This window comes from Chrysemys picta, chromosome 5 (genome assembly GCF_011386835.1).
Source record: "Chrysemys picta bellii isolate R12L10 chromosome 5, ASM1138683v2, whole genome shotgun sequence".
In the NCBI taxonomy this organism is placed as follows: Eukaryota; Metazoa; Chordata; order Testudines; family Emydidae; genus Chrysemys; species Chrysemys picta.
Window position 1 is genome coordinate 3,210,546 of NC_088795.1, and position 27,788 is coordinate 3,238,333.

At 49.0% G+C, this 27,788-nt stretch overlaps 2 protein-coding genes across 3 annotated transcripts in view; both read left to right on the forward strand.

Moving 5' to 3' along the window:
- The first annotated feature begins 6,243 nt into the window (after positions 1–6,243).
- SPINK2 (serine peptidase inhibitor Kazal type 2) lies at positions 6,244–10,954 on the forward strand. Its single transcript, XM_065595813.1, has 4 exons — positions 6,244–6,385; positions 6,463–6,512; positions 8,199–8,308; positions 9,081–10,954. Exons 1-4 carry the CDS (start codon positions 6,322–6,324, stop codon positions 9,124–9,126), a joined length of 270 nt encoding a protein of 89 aa, XP_065451885.1. The 5' UTR covers positions 6,244–6,321; the 3' UTR covers positions 9,127–10,954.
- A 3,506-nt stretch (positions 10,955–14,460) lies between these two features.
- The window catches only part of HOPX (HOP homeobox), a 56,511-nt gene continuing 43,183 nt past the window's right edge, over positions 14,461–27,788 (forward strand). The window contains exons 1-2 of one of the 2 annotated variants that reach the window (XM_065595816.1): positions 14,461–14,638; positions 20,625–20,688. The gene's annotated coding sequence lies outside the window, so the exon portion shown is untranslated. The remainder of the gene's footprint in view (positions 14,639–20,624; positions 20,689–27,788) is intronic. The other variant, XM_065595815.1, reaches the window with a different exon arrangement.

Consider the following 27,788-nt stretch of genomic DNA (forward strand, 5'->3'; position numbering starts at 1 on the left):
TAAGTGTCTAACTTCCACTTTAGGCAGCTAAATTCAAAATATAGAGCCTCACAACCCCCATTCAGCTGCTGCCTAACCCTGTAGTGCCTGACGTCCGAAGGTGCCTGTATAAACCACACACCTTCTGGGTATGGTGTTGTGTCCCATCCAGTGACACTGAGACCACTTAGAGCAGACACTTTTATCTTTCTCTACAGCTTTAGCTAACAGGCAGGTGGCTTTTTGCTCATGCGGTAGAGGCTCATGCACTAAGGTCCAGAGGTCCCCGGTTCAATCCTGCCCGCTGCCGATCAGGGTTTGTCGGTGTTACATCTACATTTCTGCCAACAAATCTCCTGTCCCCAGGTGCCTAAAAATCTGCCAGTGGGCATGGATAGAGCTGCCTAACTCACACCTAAGACCCAGCAGGATCCTCAGATTAGACATTCCTTTGCCTGTCTCCACGGGCTGGGCCTGATCTGGCAGGTGTTCTCAGAGGCTGTCTGAAAGCACATCTGCTGAATCAGGCCCTGCATAAAAGATAGACAGAGGGGGTGCTAGCTCCCTTATAGCAGGTTGTTAAAGCACTCACCACCCAGGATGTGGGAGACCCAGGTTTTATTTCCCCCACTCTGCCTGCTTCGGAGCAAGGATCAGAGCACAGGCCTCCCAGGTAGGACTCTGATAGGGTGACCAGAGAGCAAGTGTGAAAAATCGGAACAGAGGGCAGGGGTAATAGGCATCCATAGAAGACAAAGCCTCAAATATTGGGACTGTCCCTATAAAATCAAGACATCTGGTCACCCTAGACTCTAACCACTGGGCTACAGGGTATTCTGGGATGGGTGGATTTTCAGTCTGTCCTGTTGAAGCCATTCCACTTTGCACACATAATAAAACAGTAATTGGAATAGGACCTTGAACTCTGGCCAATGACAATTTAATTGGACAAACTGGAATGGCCTCAACAAGAGAGCTGGGGCATGCTGCTTCCCAGAATATCCCATGGCCCAGGGCACTTTCCTGAGGCATGGGTTCAAATCTCTGCTCTAAATCAGGCAAATGAGGGCACTGAACCTGGGTCTTCCTATCCACTGGGCTAAAGTGTGTAAGGGGAACACTATCGTGTGACCTCCTCTAGGATGTGGAGATGGGCATCTCCCTCCAATCCAGATGTAAGTACCTAAATCCCTTTGAGGGGCGAGGCTTAGGCCACATCCATCTCCTCAGTATTTCTTATTGGTTAGCTTAGGTGGCTCCCCCACTCAGCATGCTGGCTTTTGTGGCTCCTATTCTCAGGTGCCTATGAATCCCTACACTTTCATATATTTCTGTTTCTTGCAAGTTTATCCTTAACTCTGGATTTTGTGATAATGGATCAAACTGATCAAAGGGACCTTTTTCTCCTAAATTAGGTCCACAGTGATGGGCATGGTATTATACCTAGATAGACTGGATATAGTGGATAGCTCTAGGATTCTGGTAGCATACCAGTATTAATGCACATGTCCATAAGGAATGCTGCAGGTGAGACTTGAACTTTATTTTATCTTGGAAAACACCAAGCCCTGTGCAGATATAAATGCATTTCCAGCAAACCTAGCATCTGAGCTTTATTAAAGGGTTAACGCTTAATTCCCTGAATCCAAATCAGGATACAATGCAGACCTTGTTCCAAATTTCACCTCCTCCCATTCCTCCACCTTCCCCTGTTTTAAAACTAAAACATTAGGACATCTGGTTGGAACTGAATTCCCAATTACTTGTGGGGTTATTAAAGATTCAGTGACACCTTTTGTAAAAATAGGTCATTTTTTTTGTGTGCATGTGTGACTGTAATCCCCCTCAACACAAACACTCTGCAAACCACCACACTGCATGCTGGTCACAAACGAATGACATACCAGAGCAGTGTAGTTGTAGCCAAGTAGGATATTAGAAAGACAAGGTGGGTGAGGTAATATCTTTTATTGGGCCAACTTCGGTGTGGCTTGAAACCTTATCTCTCTCCGCAACAGAAGTTGGTCCAATAAAATATATTACCTCCCCACCTTCTCTCTCTGATACCAGAGCTTCCTATCTATCTCCTAGAACTGGAAAGGGCCCTGAAAGGGAATTGAGTCCAGCCCCCTGCCTTCAGTAGCAGGACCAAGTACTGATTTTGCCCCAGAATCCTAAATGGCCCCCTTAAGGATTGAACTTACACTCCTGGATTTAGCAGGCCAATGCTCAAACCACTGAGCTATCCCTCCCTCCTTCAGCCACCATGGTAAGAAATACCTGCCAAGTCCTGAGCAGTGACTTTGCCCAAAGGCTAGCTACATATAGGCAATTCCGAGACATGGGGGTGACACTACTTCAGAATGAAATTAACTACATTAACACAATTTAGACAATATTGCAAAGTATGAGGGAAATGTTAAATGCTTAACTATTGTGCAAAACCCAAACACTAAAATGTACAACTCTCAACGCTGATCTTTAAACAGCATTCCCCTTAGATACTGTACATATCATCCCATTGACTTTGGTTGTAGCTGTGAGTGCACTTCTGCATCTCAGACCCCATGGGCTGACAGCGGAGGAATGGTGAGGCTCAGGAATTTTGGGTTCCGTCCCCTCTGGAAGGGAGTGTGCTCTAGTGGGCACAGACTACTCTGTTTATTACCACCTAGTGTGATTCCTTCTGCTCCATCTCCTCCAACTTGTTCTTGTCCCAGTCCTGTCTCTTCCCCATCCCTGGTTCCTTGTCCCAGTCTCCATTCCTTAGGCTTCTCATTCACTCATTGTCTCCTTCCCCAGCAAGTTCCAGTTTCTGCTTTCTGAACTCCCCGTCCCAATCTTCCTCCACTCCCAATCTTCCTGCCCAGCCCTTCATAGTTCCCACCCCCAACTGCCAAGCTCCTTGCTGCCAGTCTCCTTACCCTTGCCTTCTGGTTTCTCATCTGATCTGTCTCTCTTCCACTCCTGACTTCCAGTCACCCACATACACACATTCCACATCTTCACTGGCTCCCAGCCCCAATCTCCCTCCCCAGGCTCCTCATTCAACCTCAGTGCCCCCACGCAGCTCTTAGTCCCAGTTTCTTTGCATAGCCAGTCCCAGTTCTCCTCCTGCATTCCGGTTTTCTGTCAGATCTGTTTCCCCTTCCCCCTCACCCACTTACCCCAATTCCATTGGTTCTCAGTCCCAGTCTCCTTGTCTAGTCCCAGTCTGTCCTCTGGCTCCTCATCCAATCTCAGTCTCTCCCCTTCCATTGCTTCGCTCCTCACTCCCTGTTAGGATGATCAGGTGTCCGGTTTTCGACCGGAACAACTGGTCAAAAAGTGATCCTGGCGGCTCCGGTGAGCACCGCTGACCGGGCCGTTGACTGTCCAGTTGGCGGCACAGCACAGCGGGGCTGGCAAGCTCCCTGCTAGCCTCTGTGCTGCATGGCTCCCGGGAAGCAGCCAGCCTACCCCCCTTTGGCTCCTACGTATAGGGGCAGCCAGGGGGCTCTGCATGCTGCCCCTCCCCAAGCACCGCCCCCACAGCTCCCATTGGTCGGGAACTACAGCCAATGGGAGCTGTGGGGGTGGTGCCTGCAGATGGGGCAGTGCGCAGAGCCGCCTGGCTGTGCCTCCACATAGGAGCCGGAGGGGGTAAGCGCTGCCTAGAGCTTGCCATGAGCCCTGTGCCCCAACCCTGATCCCCCTCCAAACCCCTTGATCCCAGCCTAGAGCCCAGAGCACCCTCCTGCACCCCAGCCCCACCCGAGAGCCTGCACCCCCAGCTGGAGCCCTCACTCCCCCCCCACCTGTGCTCCAACCCCCTGCCCCAGCCTGGATCCCCCTCCCGCACTTTGAACTTCTCATTTCTGGCCACACCCCCCGCCAGAGCCCTCACCCCTCCCGCACCCCAGTCCCCTGAGCCAGACCAGTGACAATGAGCGAGTGAGTGAGGATGGGGAAAGCGAGTGACAGAGGGAGCGGGCAATGGAGTGTACGGTGGTGGAGAAGGGGCGGGGTTTGGATGGGGAAAGAGTGTTTGGTTTTGTGCAAGTAGAAAGTTGGCAACCCTACTCCCTGTCCCAGCCTCTGTACCCAGCCAGTTCCAATATTTCTTCTGGCTCCCAGATTCAGGTACCAGCCCAGCCAGTCCCAGTCTCCCATGCCAACTCCTACTTTCCTTGCCCAGCCAGTCCCAGATACCCCATTCTAAATCTGAATCCCAAGCTCCTTATCCCAATCTACTCCCCACCCCTCTTCAGGTCTGCTCTTGTCCTCTGTGCTTTTAATCAGACATTTTCCTACTCCAGGCCACAGGAGAGACAGATTCTCTGCTCTCTGTACAGGCACCCACAGTCAGACACAAAATGGCCCACAGCAGCCCAAAGCAGAAATTACAGCAGAAGACTTGCTCAGCCCTGGGCTGAAGAAGGTTCAGTGCAGATGGAATCCTCAGGAAATTTCACTGGTAAACTCTAAGAAGTCTCTACTGAGCATGTGCAAATTGAAATGTTTCAGAAGCTTATAACTTGGCCAAATGTGGGTGGATTGTCATGAGGGTGGCACAAGGCACATGTCTGACACAAAGGCTATACCCTGCCAAATTTCAACCCTCTGCTCCAAAGCATGAGGATACTAAAGCTTGTCAAAGAATTTTATCCTCATTCTCAGATACAGATGAACTGTTTTGGCTGAAATTTTCCAGAAAAAATACAGCCTGAGGCATGGAAAATTTCAGTCCAAATAGTTAACGTTTGGCAAAGTTTTCTACCGGGGGCGGCCAAACTGCGGCTTGTGGTTCTTTTACAGTTAAAGTGCAGCTCATGGAGCTCCCCACTTCCCACCCGCCCCCACACTCTCTGCCTACCAGAATGGGGGGAGGGGAGAGCTTGGGGCTTCTGCCCTGTGCCGGGGTGGTGGGGCTAGCAGCTTTTGCCCAGCAGGGGAGGGGTTCTCAGGGCTTCAGCCCCGTGGGGCGTGCCTGCCAGAGCTCAGGGCTTCAGCAGGAGTGGGGCTGAAGCCCTGAGCCCCAGCAGGCGCCTCCCATGCGGCTGAAGCCCCGGCAGATGATGTGCCCTGACTCTCTGAAGATTGTCATATGCGGCTCAGAGGGTCAGTAAATGTGGCCACCCCGTTATATACAACTGAAAACACGGTCTTATAATGGGCAGCAACCTTAATAATGAATGGTGCTAGCAGCCCTGCCTATAGTAAAATGTCGCACTTGTCACAGCATTGAGCAAACACCACCATCTCCTGCCCAGAAGGGAGGCAGTGCAAGACAATGCTCTATGGACTTGGATGCAGGCAAGTTTGGTTCAATTCCTGGATCGCTCAGTGGTTTGTGCATTGGCCTGCTAAACCCAGGGTTGTGAGTTCAATCCTTGATGGGGCCATTTAGGGAACTGGGGTAAAAATCTGTCTGGGGATTGGTCCTGCTTTGAGCAGTCATTGGACTAGATGACCTCCTGAGGTCCCTTCCAACCCTGATATTCTATGATTCCCTGTTGTGAGCTTAGGTATGTAATGTCATCTACTCCGTGCCTCAGCTTGCCCTCTGTAAAATGGGTACAGTGCCTCCTTGCCTCATGGGGGTGTTAATGGAGATGTCTTAATCTTGTCACCCTTGTTAGGAGAGGTCTAGGTGTGTCTCCCAACGCCCTTCATTGCTCTCTGCAAGTCTTTCCTCTCGTGGGTTTTGGTTCTCTGGAGGCTGGTGGGGGTGTCTTTCATGAGTCAGGCTGGATACTGCACCCTGGTGCCCCAAGAACACAGAGCTGACTGGTATCACCTCCCATTCCCATTGTACCATCCCCCCACCCCCACAGGTGCCACCATCAGGAGCGGCGCCAGGGTTTTTGGTGCCCTAGGCGAGGGGTCCTTTCGCGCTCCTGGTGGTCGTCGGCAATTCTGCGGCGGGGGGGTCCTTCCACGCTCCCGGTCTTTGGGGCACTTTGAGTGAAGGACCCGGGGCAGAATTGCCGCCGAAGAGCCGGAGCACGGAAGGACCCCCCGCCGCCGAATTGCCGCCGAGAGCGGCAAAATGCCCCCCCCCCAAACCTGGTCCCCTAGGCGACCACGTAGGTCGCCTAAATGGAAGCGCCGGCCCTGGCCACCATCGCCCCCACCCCACAGGTATCCCAGCCCCTCTACCCCACAGGACCCACCTCCCTCCCCATCTTCTCTCCTCACTCCCACGGGCACCACTGCCCCTGCCCCCATTCTCCGGGGGGGGGGGGGGGGTGTCTCCGGGGGCGTGGTCAGTGGTGTAGGGTGGGCGGGGCGGGATGTGACGCGCCGGGGGCACGTGCCCTATAAGTGGGCTGCCCGCGGCGCCGGCCGCTGAGTGCCGAGATGGGGGCGTTGGGCTGCGTCGTGCGCGCGAGCGCTCTGCTGCTGCTGTGCGGGGCGCTGACAGGTACCGGCCTGGCGCGGGCGGGGCGGGGCGTGTTGTGTTGCCATGGTAACGCTGTGCCCCTCTCTCTCCCCCCTTAGGGATCCTCCTGCCGCCGCCCGCGCGGGCCGCCGCCGCCGCCGTCATCTCGGTGAGTGGGGCTGGGGGTGGGGAGCGCCCCCGCTGCCCCGTCTCGCCGGGTCCCCCGCCTACCTCCGCTCCCAGCGCCCCCACCCCGGCACCCGCCCAGCGCCCCCACCCCGGCACCCGCCCAGCGCCCCCACCCCCGCTGCCCCGTCTCGCCAGGTGCCCCGCCTACCTCCGCTCCCAGCGCCCCACCCCGGCACCCGCCCAGCGCCCCCGGCGGGGGTCTGAGGGCAGCTGCAGGGGGCCCAGGCCCCTCTCCCCAGCCCAGGGTAAAACCCTGCTGCCTCCTCCCCGCACTGAGCTGCCTTGCCTGTCCCAGGGAGCCCCTGGGGGGTTGGGCTGGGGAGCCAGGCACTGAGCCCCAGGGTGCCCCACCTGCAGCCAGCAGCTCCCACCCCGGGTGTGACTGCCCAGAGCTTGGGGTCGTCCCCTGGCTCCTGTGCGGGCAGCCCCTGGCTCACCGCAGCCTGACCCAAAGGGGTGCACGTGCCGAGTTGAGCCCGTTATCTGGGGGTATTGTTGCTTTCCAGGGTCTGTAATGAGGCATTTCAGTAGATGCTGCTCTCAACCATCACCAGCCCAGGTAGCCTTGGCAATCTGGCTCTTGGAAAACAAAGGCCAGTTAGCTGTTGTTTTATAACCCTAGTGGAAACAAGGCAGGTAGCTGTTTTCCTTGATGTAGTCAATGCTCAACTTTCTGCCTCTTCCCACCTGAGCTTGACTTTGACTAGCTACATCAAGGTAAAGATTTTACAGCAGGATAGTTGATGCCTCCACTAGGGATGTCTACACTAGTTATTGCATTGTAGCTATGCCAGCATAACCTGAAATGTAGACACAGCCTACATTTACGAGAGGGGTTTTTCCATCAGTGTAGGAACACCGTCTCCCCGAGCGATGGTAGCTAGGTTGATGGAAACATTCTTCCATTGACCTAGCTATGTCCAAACCCAGGGTTAGGTCGGCATAGGATTTTTAGCATGTGGCATTCTCACATCCCTGACCAACATAGCTGTGTTGACCAACAATTTAAGTGTAGGATTTTATAGCAAGATAGCTAGCTCCAAATAGCTTATTCTCACTATAAAAACTCCTATTCTGGCCCTAATATGTTATACTAACATGATTTTGAATGGACTCCATCTTACAGTAAGCTGTTGATTTGTTAATAAGTGACCATGTCGTCACTGCTAAAAATGCTGGGGTGGCTTTTTTTAAATCTCAGGGTAACTAAAGTCCATGAGTGATCCTGAGGTAAACACAGTGAAGATAAGGCACTTTCAGTTTTACCAGGCAGTAAATATGTGGCCCTGCTTGGGAGAGCTGCCCTGTATTCGTTATCCCAAGGTAAAAAAAAACACTCCTTTTTTTTTTTTTTTTTTTTTTTGCAATGATGACTAAGGCCCCCTTGACTATTGAGCAATTTAAGTATTTAGCTGAGTGATGGTAGGGAGCAATTAGTATGTGAAGCCTGAAGTGATAAATTTCCACATAACTAGTAAAGAGATGCAATATCTCTCAACCCCTCCACAAATGTTTATGAAATGTTGATTATTATTTTGTATATAAGTACATTGGTATGCCATTGGAAGATGGCAGTTTTTGTTAAATTGCTTAATCTGGGAGGTTACCAAAATGCTGTTTGGAATTGCTTATCCTAGACTGTTTCATAAGTTTGTTTCCTCCCTAGCCAAAATGCTACTTGTATGGTTTGCCTGGATGTCCAAAGAACTTTAATCCGGTTTGTGGGACTGATGGGCACACGTATCCAAACGAGTGTGCACTTTGCCTTTCAAACAGGTAACTGTGTAACTGACACCTCCTATCTTTTTTTGTCTGAAGTATGACAAACATTGCACATAAAGTAGTGACTCTTTCATTTCCCAGGCTGCTTAACTGACCCTAACTCTTCTCATTTTCAGTGCGGTCAGAAAAACTTGATTTGTAAATGAAGCAAATTTAATGTACTCCAAAACAAAACTCTAATGTTAGCAAACCAGGGAATGCAGAGTTAAGATCTCCCTTCAAAATCCTGAAGAGGGATACAAGTGTCAAAGGGTGGGGGGAACCTACTAAAATGGGAATACACAGTTCAGAAGCTGTACCCCCTGCCACCACCGTACTCCAGTGGTTTTCTGGATGAGGCCAGGCAGTTTTGCAAGGTTTAAATTTGGCTCCCGTTGCAGGGAGTGTGAGCCTGTCATACAAGATAGTATTCTTGGATAATTGACATTTTGGCATTCATTTTAAGCTTTCTCTATCACCAGTTAATACTCAGATTTATAAAGTGTTATCAAGGCTTGCATGGATGATGAATTCAAAAGTAAGGCTTTCTCTAGTAAGTCACTTAAGCATGATGTATAAAACTTTATATTGTAGTTTTGCAGTAAGATTTACTGAAAACATCACTGAATGTGATTCTACTTGTAAGATGTAGAAAGAAACTGAATACAACTCCACTGTGGAAAGTGTGTGTGTTGTGGGTTTTTTTTGTTTGTTTGTTTTTTGTTTGCCACTCCATTAGAATCCATTTTCTAATGTGTTTTTTTTTTTTGTTTTGTTCTGGTAACAGGGAAAATAGGAGGGATGTCAAAATTAGCTGGAAGGGATACTGCTAATATGATAGTATTAAACTTTGAAGAATATGGAACAGATGAAAGCCAATCTGAAGAGGAAACAATGTCTTAAATCTGCCTTCTAAGTAGTTTAGTCTAATTAAATAAAATGCCTATTTTGCTCTTATACCACTTTTGAATACACCTAATACCATTATTTTGTTAAAATAGTATTAATGTTTATGAATGAACCTGTAAGATTCATTTATATGCTCAGTCTATATATTTGGGGCGGGGGAAGATGTACTACACTATTGAAGATTTCTGAATCTAATTTGATTTTATTGTCTATATAGAATTTGTCGGAGATGGCATTGTTACTTCCTGGAGGGGTTGAGGCAGCTTGGTATGTGGGGATCTGGCAGGTTATACTATACCATTGCTACATCATCCATGTGTCTAACCTTCCTAGGTGTGGCATAATTTTTACTTGGAGGACCAAATTTCTAAACTTGCTGTATGTTCTGTATCATCCCCTACCACTGCAATGTCCCTGGTATGGAGGTTTTTTATTTTATTTTTTTAATTAAAAAGCCAGGATGACTTGTTCTAGTTACAAAAAAAACTTTTACCTCCCCTGAGATCTCTGCTTGTTGCTATAGGCAGGGGACTGTCTTTTTCCACACTGAATTTGCATACAGATTCTTATTGATGGTGTGTGGGCCCTAATGGGAATATAGCTTCCCTGCTGCCCACAATGCTTAAACTTGTTTTGTAACCATTTGATTCTGTTGTTGAAAGCCCTGTGGCTTTAATTGTTGTTTTAATTGTCAGTACAGTAAGTTTTATGCTACACCTATTTTAGCTTTTATCAGTCTACACAATGCAAACTACTTATGTACACTTTTCACTTTGATGTATGAATCCATTTTACTTTGAAAAAAAATCTTGTTATTGCTGCATTAGGCGATAGCAAAAGCAAAGTGCCAACTTAACATTCCCCACATTCAGTTCTCACTATTATCAAATAAGAACTTCACTAAGGTGGAAATGCATTAAGCTGATATCTTACATGATACTGATTTTTATATATAATATAACTTAGCCCCAGAGGGGAACATATTATAGTCTAAGCCCTGATGCTGTATCAGGAACTGCTAGCATAGATCACTGCACCATTGGGGAGTCCATTCACTTTAATGAGACTTTTCCTGGGCTAGCTAATCCCAATGCAGAATCTAGGCATAAACTAGTAAATTAGCTGTTACATTTAATCCTTCTCAGGGAAGATTCTGAATCTTTTTTTTTTTAGTTAGAAGTTGTCTGACCAAAATTTCTACTGTTAAACTGTCACATTAGTTTTATAGGGTGATTATTAAATAGTTTAATTGTCATACCCTGGAAGTGGGAACCTTGTTAATTAATGAACAAGAAACACAAATTCAGGCCAATAAAAATACATTCTTAGAATATATGTCAGTATGGCTCCCCCTCGAAGTGTGCATGTGCCCCATGTATCCAAGCTCAGAATCGTTGGAAGGGCAGTGTGTGTTGGACCACTTCAGTGTCCTGAATGTTCTAATTCCACCCCCACCACCCAAGGGCACAAAGAGCAGAACAGCTGCAACCATCCCTTGGTTCCCTCTATCATTGATAGCAGCTAAACAGAACAAGTAGTGTCCACCTATTACCCTTAGCCAAATCTGCTTCTAGAGCATTAGTTAGGGGTAATTCCCCTCAAAATATTAGCTTCTTTTATTATGTTGTTCTGGTAACACCAAGAAAACCAAACACTCTAAACTAAATTTGTCCCTGGGCACCTCTAGCCTTCTTTGCTGGGGTGTCTGCTCCATATAGGTGAATAAAGAGTTAACAAGCTCACGTTACTGCATCTAGTGTGTCAGGCGTGATTTATTAGACCCAGCTGGAGAGGAGCTGGGTCACTTTCATAAAATAAGGATGTGGAAGCTATTGCGAAGATGCAGGAGCGGCACCTAGGCGAGAGGAGGTAAGGAGTTCCCTCTCTCTGGAAGGGCCTGGGGAAGGCAGACAGAAAGAGGCTATGGACAAAATCAATCCCTGTGATGGGCCCTGGAAAGAAGCCATTATGAAGGGCCAGCATTCCAGCAGAGAATGATGGAGCTGGGAGGACCTAGGGAGAAGCCCAAGGCTTGGGACCCAGAGCAGAGGCTGTGTTATGCTCAGGCTGTAGGGAAGCGGCACAAGGGGCTTGGAGATAAGAAGTGGCCCAGGGAAACAGCACTGTGTATGAAGGAGCAGATGTAGCTACTTGATACAGGGTCCCTGGGCCAGGACAGAGGTGAGCCTGGATTCTCCTACCAGCACTGAGAAAGGGGCATAGAAGCCCCGTGTAAGAATTGTGGGGCAGAGGACTAAGTCTAATGGGGAGGCTAAGGAGTAGTCCAAGAGGGGTCAGAGAATCTTTTACATCAGGGCATTTTTTGACTCTTGTACTGTTGGAGAGACCATGTGGGGGAGGTAATATCTCTTATTGTGCCAGCTGCAGTTGGTGAGAGAGGCAAGCTTTTGAGCTTACACAGAACTCTTCAGATCTGGGAAAACTTTTCTGTACATTTATTACCATGGATGGGCTGGGACTAAAAGGTGACCTGGCCAGAGGGCCAAGTTCTGAGACAAGGTGGATCATTGCAGGATGAGAGTCACTAGCAGCAGGGGTGCTACAGAGGAAAGAGTGGCTATGCCAGCCATGGGGGTGAGTGCCAACAGTCAGTCTACTCTTCAAACCCATGGCAAAATGACAGAGTTGAAGCCTTCTGACTTAAACCTCTGCCCTGTGCCAGTTTAATTCCACTCCCTCATGGCCACAGCTACTGTCTGCAGTGTCTTGGTAAGAGACATGTGTTGGTGGTTCTGAATAAGAACAACTCCAGGGACACCCATTTGAAGCTATATTACCTCAAATAGCGTGAGTTGAACTTCAGACCCCCAAGAGCAAGCTTCAGCTTCCAAGACACATCTACCCTCTGCTGCTCCTCTGAGTTGAGGCACCTCTCCGCCACCTGTCCTTCATGTGATGCAGTATTGCATGATGTCTGCTGTAGCTCAGCTCCCTAAAACCCAAAGCCTCTGGCCACCGACAAGCCCTGACTTTTGGCTCTCCACACACCTTGCCCTCTGTCCCTCCTAAACAGACACAACAACCCCCAAGTCCCTCTGCCAGCATCCTCTCTGTAGCATCTATCCCTTGTTGCTAGACGCTCATGGAAATAATCAGCTAAGCTGTCTCCAAAGAGAGCAGCGTACACAGCTTGATTGGCACACCTCAGCATTGGGTCCTTTGTAACAATTGAGCTCTGGAATACATGAAGAGTGAAACAGGTGTAAGTTTACTATCTAAGGAGACACTTTAAGACCTAGTAAATAAGGACAAGAAGTGGAAACAGCCCTGGTTATGTTTAAAACAAAGGGTATAGCACGCTTCTTAGAGTCTAAACCTAACAGGCTAAAATCCTTGTCTAAAGCAGCTTAAGGACATAAGAACAGCCATACTGGGTCAGACCAAAGGTCCATCCAGCTTTTCACCTTTCTAACACTTCCTCACATTGTCACGAACACCCCTGGCTCGGATCCACTGCTTATGGATACAAAAACTGCTGTCCTTTTTGTTCTCCCATTTGCCTTCCTCTTACAGTCCAGTAAACCTTTGAAATGAACCCCCAACTTAAGACTTTTCTCCCCTGGTACTTGTTCTCCAGTGTATTCACATCCCCATCAACCTGTTTTCCTGTTGACTTCACATGCAAATAGGATGTCCATTGTGTTGGCTTTACAATGCTTAATTTACATCAGAGAGAGTGATAGAGGCATACACATGCCTTGTCTGGCAGAAAACTTGGCTTGTCCACGCTGCCTTGTTACAGACTTGATACATGTTGCAATTGTTTCGCACAGTTTCTGATATAGTGTCAATGACATTAATGAGCAGCATGTCATTGGCTTTCATTTGATACCTTACAAGACACTTTGTGGATAAGCATTATGAAAGCAATGTAGTGGGTGAGTGAGTTTCAGGCCTGATATGTATTGCTGACATAGAATAGTGAATCCTTTGCTAGCTAGCACCAATGTACCCCCTGCTAAGTCTCTGCCAGCCAGTTCCCAGGGTCAGTATCACCAAAAAAATCCTTGGTATTGTCAGGCAAAGATCTGGCACAGAAGACTGCCTCAGTACCGACTACCACCGCAGCACCAAAGATCAGTACCACCTCCTCCCTGAATCAATGGACATCCCAGACCTGGGACAGACATGATTATGGGTACAGGTCCTCCTTTTCCCATAAGGAGAGGCCCAAACCTTCACCATCCAGGAAACAAGTCACTAAGCCTGTTCACCTAACGGGCAAGTGAGGCTGGCTCAGCCTCTGACTTGGCCCTGAACAAGCGCAAGGCAGAGGTGGTACCCATGCCTGAAAATGCTCGCAAATGCCAACATCAGTACTGGCATCAGCATCGACCCCTGTACTGGTACCTGCTGGTTCCGTAACCGCATCTGCAGCACTGCCATAGGCACTGATGTCTCTACGCTCGGCACTTGTGTGTGTAGCTTCAAAAGGTGGCACCCCCTCTCTGTGTCTACTCATCTCCATCACAGGACACACCTTTTCTCCTCCATCCAGCAGGGACCCTTCCTCTCTCAGCTCTTACAGGTCAGGTGAACGTCTCTCTCATGCACTACAGATCAGAGCTCTCATTTTAGAGCTCCAGTGCATTCATCTCCAGCATGGCAATGGCCTGCTTAGCCCTTGTAGTAAGAGGAAGCCCTGAGATATAAATCTTGGTATCAGAGGCCCGGTATGAGGCCTAAGGCCTAAAAGTAATGGTCAAGACTTTGCTAACATAAAGCAAAGTTAAGCTGTGAGCCAGAGGCAGGCCCTGCTCACAGAAGCTGGCAGGAAAAGGGCTGATGTTGCATAAATATATATTCACCTAGCAAAGTTAAAGTACAGAACACACTATACTGGAACATTCCACAAATAACATGGAACAGGCCGACCCATCCCAATGACGGGGGCAAAAGGGTAAAATGATGGATAGAGTTGTTTTAATTGAACCAACATGTACAAGGTGAGAGGCGGCACCTTACTACGTAGAGGGGTTGTACCTTGCTACGTAGAGGGGTTGCACCTCAATACGTCAGGAGTGATGTGTAACTTGTTTGTATCTGTGTATAAGAATGCATCCCTGAGTGGGTATCTTTGTCCGGCCGAGGGGACAGTGGAAAGTCCCACCACTGAGCCGAGTCCTTGCCAAGAGGCACTTTCTCATAGTATGCCCTGAGTTAGGCTAAGAAACCTACAGGGAATTGCAATTGTGTCCAAGGTCGCAATAAACCTAGTCGACGTGACTTTGCATTTTACTAGACTCTGTGGTTATTGGGGGTTCTCTTCGAGTTTGCTGGGTCAGCTATCTGCGCAGAGCTGGGGCAGCACACAGAGGGAACACATGCACGCAGCCGAGTGATATCAACATAGGAGAAAGCAGAGCACCACACCGGTAGCATCTGACAACACTGGTGACCCTGACCGCTGATCTGGTAAGTAAGCGAACCTGCCGTGGTAAGAATCGCAATCTAACATGGCAGCAAACCTCTAAGCAATGTGCCCTTGATCTGGCCACATGAGCGGATGCCAAGCTTGGTAGGTCAGCATTACAATCGTTTAGTTAGTGCCAGTAAGGACCCTCTATCTCACATTCCAGATGGGGCTCTGCTTGTCAGTCTCCGAGAGTTGGAACCACACAGCTGCAGAATTGAACAGGGGCATCCCCAGAAATTTTTCACTTGGTACGCACGTGGCACCTCCGGGTTCCAGCCCAAAGTTTCTTCTCCAACAAAATCCTGTCCAGAGCAAGGAAACAAAACTGAATCACCCACCGAGACCCATCCCTGAGGCCTAGGCAGAGCCCATCATGTCTGCCTCTGCTCGCCCCTCAGGGCTCCCCACTGCCCCTCTCCCAGCCGGATCCCTCACACAGGCCCTCACCACAGCTCCTCATCCTTGCAGCAGGTCTTGGGGCTGACACTTAGCAAATCCTTTTGACAGAGAGGAGGGGACACAGTCTGCTGGAAGTGGGGCAAGGCCATCCAGGCCCCCAAGTGAGCCCGAGTGCACGATACAGCCCCATGGCAGGGGCAAGGAGAAGCAGCCCTGGCTACCTCACTGCCCACTCAGGTTTGGCCCCCGGTCCATCTGTCATGATGTGGGGGCAGCGGGGCCAGGACTGAGTGAGCAGGGGTCGCAGTGCTGCTCAGGTTTGGGCCCATGACCCCTCTGTCAGAATGGGGGAGGGGCGGCGGGGCCAGACCTGAGTGGGTAGTGGATGTCCAGTGCTTCTCCTCCTGGTAGCTGCCATGGGAACAGCTCTGCCCCTGCCAATGGTACCCACTGTGCATCGCATGCGTACAGCTGTGGGCACCACTAGACTTGAAGAAAGGTTACTTACCTTACAGTAACTGTGGTTCTCGGAGTAGATCCCACAACCCACCCTATAGCCCTGCCTTTGTGGAGTCCCCTTTATCTAGGCTTTTGAATGAATGAGGGAACTGAGGGATCGCTTTGTTCCTGTGGGGGGGCACAAGAACATGCCCAATGCAGGCACAGCCCAACAGACCCTGCTGTTCAAAGACTGCAATCTCCTGTGCCTGGGGTGCATGTGCTCCTAGTGTGGGATCCATCCAGCTCAAAGAGACCCCGTTACCCAGTAAGGTAGAGAAGTTACTGAATAATTAGTCAGAGCCAGTTATCTGTTGGTGCCAGCAGTTGATTGAAGATTGAAGTAGATTGAAGGCCACTTTCTGCTGTAAAACACGGTAGTTCTATTTGGAAAAACTTGGGGGGAGGGGGCCTGTGGAAGACTCTGTCCTCATCACTCCCACCATTATTGAATGTAGCTCGTATTTTTGGAAAGGTCTCTGATTTTCGCAGTAACTGGAACAAATCACAAGCAATGGATATATCCAAAGGACCAGAACCTTCTCAGTTTCAGCATTTTTCCATTTCAAATATGCAAGGAAACAACTTATGTAGGTGTTAAAATTTGTCCTAATCTTCCCAAAATTGTTTCTATAAATATGGACTATCTATTAAAAGAAATTTTCAAGGATGTAGAGAGGTGGCATCTCCTCCTTCTATTTACTGGGGAGAATAGAAATAGCCAACATGAATATCTGCCCAAAATGACTCATATCATTTGCCTATTGCCTTTCAAGGCCTCTCCCCTGCTCTTTGCTGAAATCAATAGGCTTATTATGCAATTTATATGGGATAAAAACAGCATCACTTGTCATACAAGACCCTTAAAAATCCTGGGTAACTGGAAGCAGTTGTCAGATTTGTATCTGTTACTTAGCTTTCCAAATGTGCCCTACTGTAAGGTGGTTCCCACCCAGTAGTTCTGTATACACTCTGGCCTGGTGTGAGATGGAAAAAAGCTTAGCTGTGCCATTTGGTTCCTTAAGAGGCTACCCACACCTTAAATCAACCACGGTGGCTAATGTTAGATCATGATCTGTCTTTTGTGGCAGAATTAACATTAGTGGAAACTAACATTAACGCTAAATATAAGAACTCTGGACAAAAGCATGCTCAGTGGAGAAAGTGACACGCACTTGAGGATAATATTTTGGGATGATAAGCAATTAATAATTAATCATTTCTTCTCATTCCCAAAATAGTCTTCCCACTCAGAGTATCCAACTCAAGAGATCAAAAATAAATGAGTCAGACCCCAATGCATCAGGAGATTGGCCCCCAAACCTGTGGTTATTTACAAAGAGATTCTATTGTTTTTCAGTATGTCTGCCACATCCCCAGAGAGAGAGAGAGTGTGTTAGTGCTGCCTAGGCTCCCAAATGTATTGGCTAGGAGGATTTGGCCCCCGCTGCAGGAGTTCTCACCTCCACATCTGCCCGTCCCCTACCCAGCAATGAATTCTGCCCCCCAACCTCCAAATCAATCCTCTGTCCCTAGTCTCCAAATCAGTTCTTTCCCCCCAGCCCCCATCAGTTCTGTCCTCACCCTCCACCAGTCCAGCCTCACCAACCCCCAGCTACCACCCATTCTGTCCCCACCTCAGCTCCTCCACCTCACACTCAGCCCCCCTCCCAACACTGGGGGGCTGTAGCAGGGTCCCTGCTCCCCTTCCAGGTTGCTCCCCTCCAGGGGTGTGCTGACAGTTGCAGGAGGGAGGGGGGGTGGCAGAGAAGCCAACCCATTGCTCACAGGAGGGCAGAGGAGAGGAGAGGGAGATTGAGTTCTGATTGGTTGCCCTGCCCCTGGAGGAGGTGAGACAGACAGCCAATCAGAAGGAGGCTTCTGCCCTTCATTCCCCCTTCCCTGCCCCCACTCTGTAGGACTCACATTTACTATCTTAATCTGGCTTTCGGGAATGGAATGTGACGCATGCATGATATTTGAAAGGGGTCACATCCCGGAGAGCAAACGTACAGAATGCCATCTGCCTCTGACACCAATTAAAATACAAGGGAAAGGTTTTGTTCTCACATGGAATTTGTATGGGAATCTGAAGTCTGTTTTGCCATTATTAACATCATTTGGAACAAAAAAAGGCCTGAAACAGAGGGCTAAATTTCTTAAAGGACACATTTTTAATTAATTGTAACTCAAATTAATGGATTAATGTGTAAATTCTTAGAGAATTCAATTTGTACTCAAAGTACTGTAAGATGGGGAATGTTCATGTCACTATATGAACTAGGTGCCCACCAGTCAAGGTGTTGGGCACCTTAGAATCATAGAATCTCAGGGTTGGAAGGGACCTCAGGAGGTCATCTAGTCCAACCCCCTGCTCAAAGTAGGACCTAATCCTAACTAAATCATCCCAGCCAGGGCTTTGTCAAGCCAAGCCTTAAAAACCTCCAAGGAAGGGGATTCCACCACCTCCCTAGATAACCCATTCCACTGCTTCACCACCCTCCTAGTGAAAAAGTTTTTCCTAATATCCATCCTAAACCTCCCCCACTGCAACTTGAGACCATTACTCCTTGTTCTGTCATCTGCTACCACTGAGAACAGTCTATATCCATCCTCTTTGGAACCCCCTTTCAGGTAGTTGAAAGTAGCTATCAAATCCCCCCTCATTCCTCTCTTCTGCAGACTAAACAATCCCAGTTCCCTCAGCCTCTCCTCATAAGTCATGTGCTCCAGCCCCGTAATCATTTTTGTTGCCCTCCGCTGGACTCTTTCCAGTTTTTCCACATCGTTCTTGTAGTGTGGGGCCCAAAACTGGACACAGTACTCCAGATGAGGCCTCACCAATGTCGAATATAAATATGCAGTATACAAATCCAGTGTTTAGAGCCTTATGACTTTCCCTGCCTATCAAAATTGTGACAGTGATGGGAGCATTAGAAACATAATAGTAACTGTTGCCCTGCAGTCTCCTATTGGACTTTCAGTGACATTTACTGCTGCTCATCTCCCCAACATTTTACAAACACTAACCCCACACAATGCTGCTGGGAGACAGGCAAATCTTATGCTCGTTTTCACAGAGGTGAAGGAGTTAGGGCTTGCCTAGTCCCCAGGCTAGGAATCAGTGTCAGAGCTCATGTTGGAACTAAAGCTGTCTTAGTTAAGGGTATGTTTATACTACCGGCCGGATCAACGGGCAGCGATCGATCCAGCAGGGGTCAATTTATCGTGTCTAGTCTAGATGTGATAAATCAACCCCCGAGCGCTCTCCCGTCGACTCCTGTACTCCACTGCTGCGAGAGGCGCAGGCTGAGTCGACGGGGGAGCGGCAGCAGTTGACTCACCACAATTCTTCATTGCGGTGAGTCGACCGCTGCCGCTCCTCCTACTCACCGCGGTGAGTAGATCTAAGTTGCGTATCTTAGATCGATCCCCCTCTCCCCCCGGTGTAGACAGGCCTTAGTCTCTGCTCAAACCACACCCCTTTTCCCCTCAGATAATGCGCTGAAGTCAAGCCTGTCCAGCTCTGCATATCCTTAGGGATGGCGCTGGTTTTTCAGTCTTCAGTCAGATAAATAGCACAGCAGCTAAAAGGAACTTTGCCCGTCTTTGTCCGAAGTTTGACGGTCATTTCCTCCTTCTCCCAAGGGCCTGTGTCTGTTAACATCATCTAACAACAAACTCACTGCAGTTTGAGAGGAACCAGAAAATGACCTTTTACAAACTACTCTGAAAGCAGAGTCTGCATTACCAACCTGGCAACACGTCTACTGAAACTATTGATCTCTTCCTGCATAGTTTGCCTTGTGTACATTTTAAAATACTCAAAATACATTCTGGTTTTATACACTGCTGTGCTGGCATATTTTTATTTTACCCCTTTGGCCCTATCTTCTAACATTTAACATCAGAGTTTTAATAGTCATAAGAACGGCCATACTGGGTTAGACCAAAGGTCCATCTAGCCCAGTATCCAGTCTTCCGACAGTGGCCAAATGCCAGGTGCCCCAGAAAGAATGAACAGAACAGGTAATCAAATGATCCATCCCCTGTTGACCATTCCCAGCTTCTGGCAAACAGAGGCTAGGGACACCATCCCTGTCCATCCTGGCTAATAGCCATCGAGGGACCTCTCCTCCATGAACATATCTAATTCTTTTTTGAAACATGTTATAGTCTTGACATTCACAACATCCTCTGGTAAGGAGTTCCACAGGTTGACTGTGCATTGTGTGAAAAAAATACTTCCTTTTGTTTTTTTTAAATCTGCTGCCTACTAATTTCATTTGGTGCCCCCCAGTTCTTGTGTTATGAGAAGGAGTAAATAACACTTCCTTAGTTACTTTCTCCATACCCGTCATGATTTTATAGACCTCTGTCATACCCCCCCTTAGTCATCTCTTTTCCAAGCTGAAAAGTCCCAGTCTTATTAATCTCTCCTCATATGGCAGCCATTCCATACCTCTAATAGTTTTTGTTGACCTTTTCTGAACCTTTTCTAATTCCAATATATCTTTTTTGAGCTGGGGCAACCACAGCTGCACGCAGTATTCAAGATGTGGGCACACCATGGATTTATATAGCAACAATATGATATTTTCTGTCTTATTATCTATCCCTTTCTTAATAATTCCCAACATTCTGTTCACTTATTTGACTACCGCTGCACATTGAGTGGATGTTGTCAGAGAACTATCCACAATGACTCCAGGATCTCTTTCTTGAGTAGTAACAGCTAATTTAGAACCCATCATTTTACATGTATAGTTGGGATTATCTTTTCCAATGTGCATTACTTTGCATTTACCAACATTGAAATTCATCTGCCATTTTGTTGCCCAGTCACCCAGTTTTGTGAGATCCTTTTGTAGCTCTTTGCAGTCTGCCTGGAACTTAATTATCTTGAGTAGTTTTGTATGATCTGCAAATTTTGCCACCACACTCTTTACCCCTTTTTCCAGATCATTTATGAATATGTTGAATAGGACTGTGCTCAGTACAGACCCCTGGGGGACACCACTATTTACCTCTCTCCATTCTGAAAACTGACCATTTATTCCTACCCTTTGTTTCCTATCTTTTAACCAGTTACTGATCCATGAGAGGACCTTCCCTCTTATCCCATGACAGCTTACTTGCTTAAGAGCCTTTGGTGAGTGACCTTGTCAAAGACTTTCTGAAAATCTAAGTACACTATATTAACTGGATCTCCCTTGTCTACATGATTATTGACCCCCTCAAATAATTCTAGTAGATTGGTGAGGCATGATTTCCCTTTACAAAAACCATGTTGACTCTTCTCCAACAAATTATGTTCATCTATGTGTCTGACAGTTTTGATCTTTACTATAGTTTCAACCAGTTTGACTGGTATTGAAGTCAGGCTTACCTGCCTGTAATTGCTGGGATCACCTCTGGAGCCCTTTTTAAAAATTGGCATCACATTAGCTATCCTCCGGAGCCACTGGGGCCGGAGCTGCTGGGGCCGGGGGCCGGAGCTGCTGGGGCCGGGGGCCGGAGCTGCTGGGGCCGGGGGCCGGAGCTGCTGGGGCTGGGGGCTGGCGCCGCTGGGGCCAGGGCCGCTGGGGCCGCCGGGGCCAGGGCGGGCTGGAACCAGGGCCAGCGCCCCAGGGCCCGAGCCGAGCCGGGCAGGAGACGCCGGGGCCAGAGCCTCTTGGCCTGGGGCAGCCGGCTGCCGGAGGGAGCCGCTCGTCCGGGGTGGCCGGACTGGGCTGCGCCCCGCCCCGCCCCAGCCCCAGCTTACCTGCTGCCTCCCTGTTTCAGGCTTCCCGCGAACATTTGATTCGCGGGAAGCAGGGGAGGGGGAGGAGCAGGGGGCGGAGCATTCAGGGGAGGGGGCAGAGTTGGAGCAGGGACTTTGGGGAAGGGGCGGGGGCGGGGAAGGGACGGAGTTGGGGCGGAGCCGGAGTGTCCTCCTTTTTTTAAATTAAAATATGGTAAGCCTAGGACAGAGCCCTACACACCCTGGGCAAGTGGGGTTTTCAAGCCCTGAAATCTTTAACGTTGAACCGGGAGGGACCATATGCAAGGGCTAGAAGCAGGAAACTAAATGCCAGGAGACCAGGGTTCTTTTGCCAACACTGCCCCGACTCACTGTGAACTTGGGCTCCGGGTCTCCATTTCCACTTCTACAAGAGAAGGATAAGAACACCCAGCTTGGACATTTCTAAGGAGCTGCTATCAATTGGGGATCAGCCTATCAGACAGGGAGTCCTAGAAGCAAGAGACCACTCGTATTGGTTGCTGCAGTGGTCAACTTCCCCGTGGGTTTTCCCCAATGCCTCTTAATTACTGGAGCAGTGACCCTGGCCCAGCACCATGTTTGATCTTTGAGGCAGCTATTGTCACTGAGAAGCAATTGTAAACTGCCATAACATGGGTATCCGGTTCGTGCTGCAACGTGTAAAAACCTGCCTGTGTCTTTAAAAGGTTACTGAAAACCTGAGCAAACACAGAGCCCTGGGCGTCTGCAGAGCAGACAAAGCCCACTTGCGCTGCATGTGAGCAGGCCAATTTCAGCTGCCTCCAAGTTCTCTCCACAGGCACATGGGGGCACTCAGACACCGGGAACATTTCCAGCTGGCTGAGGGAGCTGCCAGCAAAGGCAGGATGGAAGTGTTTCAGAGGCAGCTATCAGGCCAGTTCTATTAACCAGAGACACGTAGCGCCGGAGTCTGCAGCCCTTACTTGTGGGATTATTCCTGTTGTCTTCAGTGGAACTAAGTAAACAATTTGGTAACAAACTATGTTCACCTGCTCAACTGTAGAACACTAGTTATATATATTATATACCTCTTCCTGTTCTGTCTGGGGCTAGTGTGATTAGATACTGCTCAAAATAATTTACAGAGGAAAGATCCAGTCAGTCTGGTGTATAGCATGTACATAGCTGTGATCTCCATGTTGAGTTTGCAGAGCCACAAAAATTGTATTGGACACTCTGCCACTAGTCCTTTTTCCCTGCATCCAACATTGCTGAACAGTTTCTAAGAGCCACTTTTGGTCTAGTGTATATAAGTTCTTATACTGCACTCGTCACCATAGTATCGAAGCACCTTCCATTATGCACTAAGCAACACGACTAACCACTGTCATGCGTTGTTTATTCTCTCTTCCTCTCCCCAGGGGGAGAAAGGTGTGCAGTGAAATGTTTTCTTTTGGAATATTTTTTTCATATGTGTTTATATATAGAGAGAGAGATTAGATTAGATTAGATTCATATGTTGCTATATGTTTATATTAGAGAAGGCAAGTTGGCACAGCGCGCCTGGCACCGGGAGCGAAAGGTGGGGAGGTTTGTGATGGTTCTTAGTTCCTGGGGAGTTCATTCCTCAGTCTCGGCCCAGCCCCTGCACAGATGAGCTTTACCATTATTGTAGAGACTTCCCTTGGGCCAGAGCAGCCTTGTTGTCCACCACAATTTTCATCCTAGAGCTTTAGGCTCTTTTAGATACCTTGGGCCCAGGCCATGGAGCGCGTTAAAGACAAGCCCAAAGATGTTGATCTTGATTTGATATTCTGTGGGAAGCCAGTGTAGGTAGCAGAGGACAGGTAATCTGCAACAGAATGTGCAGGCTGGGGAATCGAGGCTCCTAAGGAACGGTTAGACAGGCTGCCTGGGAGGAAGTGTGGTCTAGGAGGATAGCCATTTGTTGAGAGGCAGGAGGCATGTCTTCCATCTTCGATCTGACACAGATTTGCTGTGTAACCTTGGGCAAGTCATTTAACCTCTGAGCTTCAGTCTCTCTGTGTGTAAAAGGCAGATGGTGTTTAACTTCTTCATGGCTAAAGGTCAAATCTTGCAGGAATGCCATTGGAACCAATAATAACTGTAAGAAAAAGGGAACAAGATGTACTCTAAAAATGTCATTGTAATTTGTTCACCTGGATTTGTTTATTGTAACTATGGCATTATTGTGACAGGCATGGTAATTGCAACACTTCTGCTGCCTTTGACAAGTTACCCTTGCAAATGAGATCAGGCATCTCCCTACAGCTATTCTGGGATGCTTGAAACTGACGTCGATTCTCAAACAATGCAGGATGGAATGCTTAAGCTTGCACTTGCAGCAATTCTGAGTCAACAACTCTGGTGCCTAACACTGCTGCTTCCAGCCTTCGAGCCCTGCACAATCAACTCTGAGAGCCCCTGTAATGACTGGTATGCTATGAAACACGCGTGTAAGCAATGTGTGTCCATGTGTGCCAGCTGTGGGCTGCACGACGGTGTGGTGTCATAGAAGAGTTTTATCAGCATTCCTTCGGGATGGCTACATTACTCCTGAGTAGCCACTGGCTCCCTCTTCTTGTCCTTGCCTTCAAAATGCTGCATAACTCCACCCTGCCCTAGTCAGCTGACACTACTGTGTGTTTGACAGTAGCATCTGGAGGCCCCAGGTGAGACGGCCCCATTGTGCTAGGTCCTGAAAAATAGAGTCCACCCCTTCCCCATAGGACTGACATGGACGAGTCCAACCAAAGGCAGGAGGGGAGACAAAAGGCTAGAGAGTGAAGCAACTAGGATGACCAGATAGCAAGTGTGAAAAATTGGGCCAGGGGGTAAGGGGTAATAGGAGCCTATATAAGAAATAGACCCAAAAATCAGGACTGTCCCTATAAAATCAGGACATCTGGTCATACTAGAGGAGACTTGCCCCAGAAAGAGAACTCAGGGGTCCTGCATCCTCCTAGTCCAGTGCCCTATCCCTGGACTCCACTGCTCTGTATCCCAGCTCACCCTCTGCTCTCCCAGATCGCCAGCCTGACCCAAGGCTTGGCTGTTTCTCCCGTAGGTGTCTCTGCACCTTTATTCCTGCTGTCCTGTTCCCTGACGTGCCCTCCTCACACCAGTCCCCCAAGCCACCACCTGGCCCTCATTTAAATCCCTCCCCAACACTCACTTCCTCTGGGACACCTGCAACCAAGACTGTTCACTAGCACGGATCTAGCTTCCTTGCTGGGTGTTGCATTAGCAGAACCAGCCAGATGGTCAGATGTCGAAAGGAAGGGATTGTGAGACCGTCACCTGTTCCTGTGTTTGTAACGCTTGCTTGCTTTGGCATGCCCACAGTTTAGACTGTAAGAGCTTCAGGGCAGGGACCATGCCTGTCAATGTTTTTTATTAAGTGTCTTGCATTCTTCTGGGTGCTTTAAATTAATGGTAAGAATAATTCTACCACCTTCGCGCTGCACCATGCCAGCATGTGCCCTACACTTGCCACAGACTTTCTAGACAAACAGGTTGCAGAAGGAACTGGTGCTATTTCAGGCATCCTTCCTCCTGGAAAGCCAGGAGGCTTAGCTGACACTCCCGCTGTAGAGGGAGCAAAACATTTAAAGGAATTACCTCTAAAATGGCCTAAAAGAGCTTTTTCGGTCTGAAAGAGCTCTCATGATTTTTGCCATAGTGGCAGATCTAGCTGCACATCTGCAGTGTGTACCCTCTCTGGTCTCCGAGTGCCATCCCCCATGGTGTCTGGCCTCAGGCCTTCATCTTTTCTGGGGTGGAATCACACAGTTCTCCCACTCCTAGACGCAGTCCTGCACGGCCGTTCCTGTGTATCAATCAGACGTCTCCAGCTGGTGTGTTTTGAGATGCTGTGGTGCTCCCCCCACGCTTTGGAGCAGGAGTTTGAAATTTGAAAGGGGGGAGGCTTTGTGTCCGGGATGTGCCTTTAACTATCCCTGTGCGAATCAACCCAAATTTGGCCAACTTATGAGCCTTTGGAAAATCACAGTTCATATATGCTCAGCAGAGCCATCGATTTTAGCAGCTAAAATCTTCAAAGAGTCCATCCTCACTGAGCATGCTCAGTTCCCTCACAGACTCTGCATGTGCCTAGACTCTGCATGTGCCATCCCCACAGTGTATCTGAGCATGCACCAGCCTATAGGCTACAGGATTTCCCTATAATTTCTGCTCCCAATTACTCTGGGTCAGGGGCAGCTCTATGTATTTTGCCGCCCCAAGCACGGCAGTCAGGCAGCCTTCGGCAGCATGCCTGCGGGCGGTCCACTGGTAACACGGATTCGATGGCATGCCTGCGGACGGTCCACTGGTAACGCGGATTCGGCGGCGTGCCTGCAGGAGGTCTGTCACTCCCGCGCCTTCAGCGTACCCGCCGCCGAATTGCCGCCGAAACCATGGGACTGGCGGACCTCCCGCAGGCAAGCTGCCGAAGGCAGCCTTACTGCCACCCTCACGGCCATTGGCAGGCCGCTCCCCCCCCCCCCCCCCCCCCCCGCGGCTTGCCACCCCAGGCACGCGTTTGGTGTGCTGGTGCCTAGAGCCACCTCTGCTCTGGGTCAGGATGGGGCTGGGCACTGGAATAGAGTGCAGGGAGCCTTGTCAGTCGCTCCGTGATAGCCGCCGGCATGCAGGCAGTGTGTAGGAGGAAGCAGATTATTTGAATGCAGAGGGGACAAAAATTGGACTTTGGAGGGGGAAAGGAACAGCTTGGGAAAAAGAGGCCGGTAAGACTGCGGGCTTGGCTGCACATACAGCATGTTGGTGAAGACGCTCTATGCCAGCAGGAGAGAGCTCTCCCGTCGGCATAATAAAACCACCTCTGTGAGCAGCAGTAGCTATGTCAGTTGGAGAAGCTCTCCCGCTCACATTGCGCTGTCCACACCAGGTCGATTTAACTTACATCCCTTAGGGGGGTGGTTATGCTGACATAAGCTGTAGTGGAGACGTGGCCTGAGACTGGAGCGGGGAGAGAAACTGTGCCTGAAAGTTGGAGAGAGAGCTTGGGACTGGTGCCAGTGCGGGAAATGAGAGCAGGACTGGGACCCCAATTGACTGGAGGGGTCACAGAGATCAGATGAGAGCTGGGGGCAGAGGTGAGAGAGTGGGACTAGCTGGACAAAGACACTGGCATTAGGAACCACTCTTGGGAGGAACAGGGGAAGAGGGAGAGGGTAGACAAAGATCATGGGTGCTGCGGGAGAACTGGGACTGGCTGGACAAACAGACTGAGACAAGCCAGGGAGGAGGTGCATGGGAGAGACAGATTGAACACGGTGTGGGGAATGAGGAATGGGGACTGCCTGGGCAGGAGCCTGGGACTGGGTGTGAGGAAAGGAGAGACTGGGAGTCAGGGGAGACTGGGACTTGTACAGTGAGACAATGCTCAACCAGGAGACTGGCCCTGGGTTAATAAACCTGAGGAGGGGAGACTGGGACTGAGTAGGTGAGGACTGAGACAAAGACAGGGTGTCTTTGACCTGGGGCAGAAGGGGTCAAGCTGGTGGGAAATGGGCAGAAGAGTCTGTGCCCATTGGAGAACACTCCCTCCAGAGCCTGGAATGGAACCCAAGAATCCAGAGTCTCACCATTCCTCTTCTGTCAGCAAATAGCTGTGAAACCCACTGGCAAAATATGTGTGTGTAATATGTAATAAAAGGGTAACATGTCGAGTGCTACCTGACATGCTATCAAAAGGCAATTTGCTACACCCTACTGTATTTGATTTTGTTGCATTTTGCAATGTAAAGAGGTTTATTGGGCTAGGGGTAAGATCCTGGCTTAGAATGGTTCTAATCCTGTGAAAGTTCTTGCAGTGGGCATGAATAGTATGTCACATGAAAATTATGTAGGGATCACCGGGTGAGGTTCTCTGGCCTGTGTCATGCAGGAGGTCAGACTAGATGATCTTACTGATCCCTTCTGGTCTTAACATCTAAGAAAAATATAATTTAATAAAAAGAACGTGGCCAAACAAGGTCCCTTTTCGTCTCTTCCCGTTCATATTTTCTGATCAGCACATCTTTCATCGTTAGGCCACATTAACCCAAGTGCCTCCTTCACAAGCAGCTCTGACAGAAACGGCTATCAGAGGAAATTAAAACCAAGTCCCACATCGAAAGGAGGGCCCCTCCAGTGAGCCTGCCACAGCCCATCACAGCTGCCAAGTGCCAACAACTGCATATACAAAAGCACCTGCCTCCTCATCACCTGGAATTCAATTGCAAGGCATTTCTAGGTCATAAAAGGAAAGTTCCCCTTCGACATTCCAGTGTGAAAGGCTCTCCCACTTCAGAAGGTGCAGCTATGCAACATGGAGATCAAGAATAACTGAGCCACACCTTAAAGAGGGAAGAAAACATGAAGCGGCGATAAGAAGCTCAGTGTAGGCTTTATTTACCTGGTTGCCTCTCACTCCTGCAGAAGGCCATTGTGTTACCGCCCCAGTGAGATGCTCATGGCACTTGGTGATAGTGAATGTTATA

What these genes read in the sequence shown, in the direction of transcription:
- SPINK2 (XM_065595813.1), top strand. Translation starts at nt 6,322, where the DNA reads ATGGGGGCGTTGGGCTGCGTCGTGCGCGCGAGCGCTCTGCTGCTGCTG. An exon ending in GCTGTGCGGGGCGCTGACAG is followed by an intron (nt 6,386 to 6,462) that starts GTACCGGCCTGG and finishes CTCCCCCCTTAG; the next exon opens with GGATCCTCCTGCCGCCGCCC. An exon ending in GCACTTTGCCTTTCAAACAG is followed by an intron (nt 8,309 to 9,080) that starts GTAACTGTGTAA and finishes TTCTGGTAACAG; the next exon opens with GGAAAATAGGAGGGATGTCA.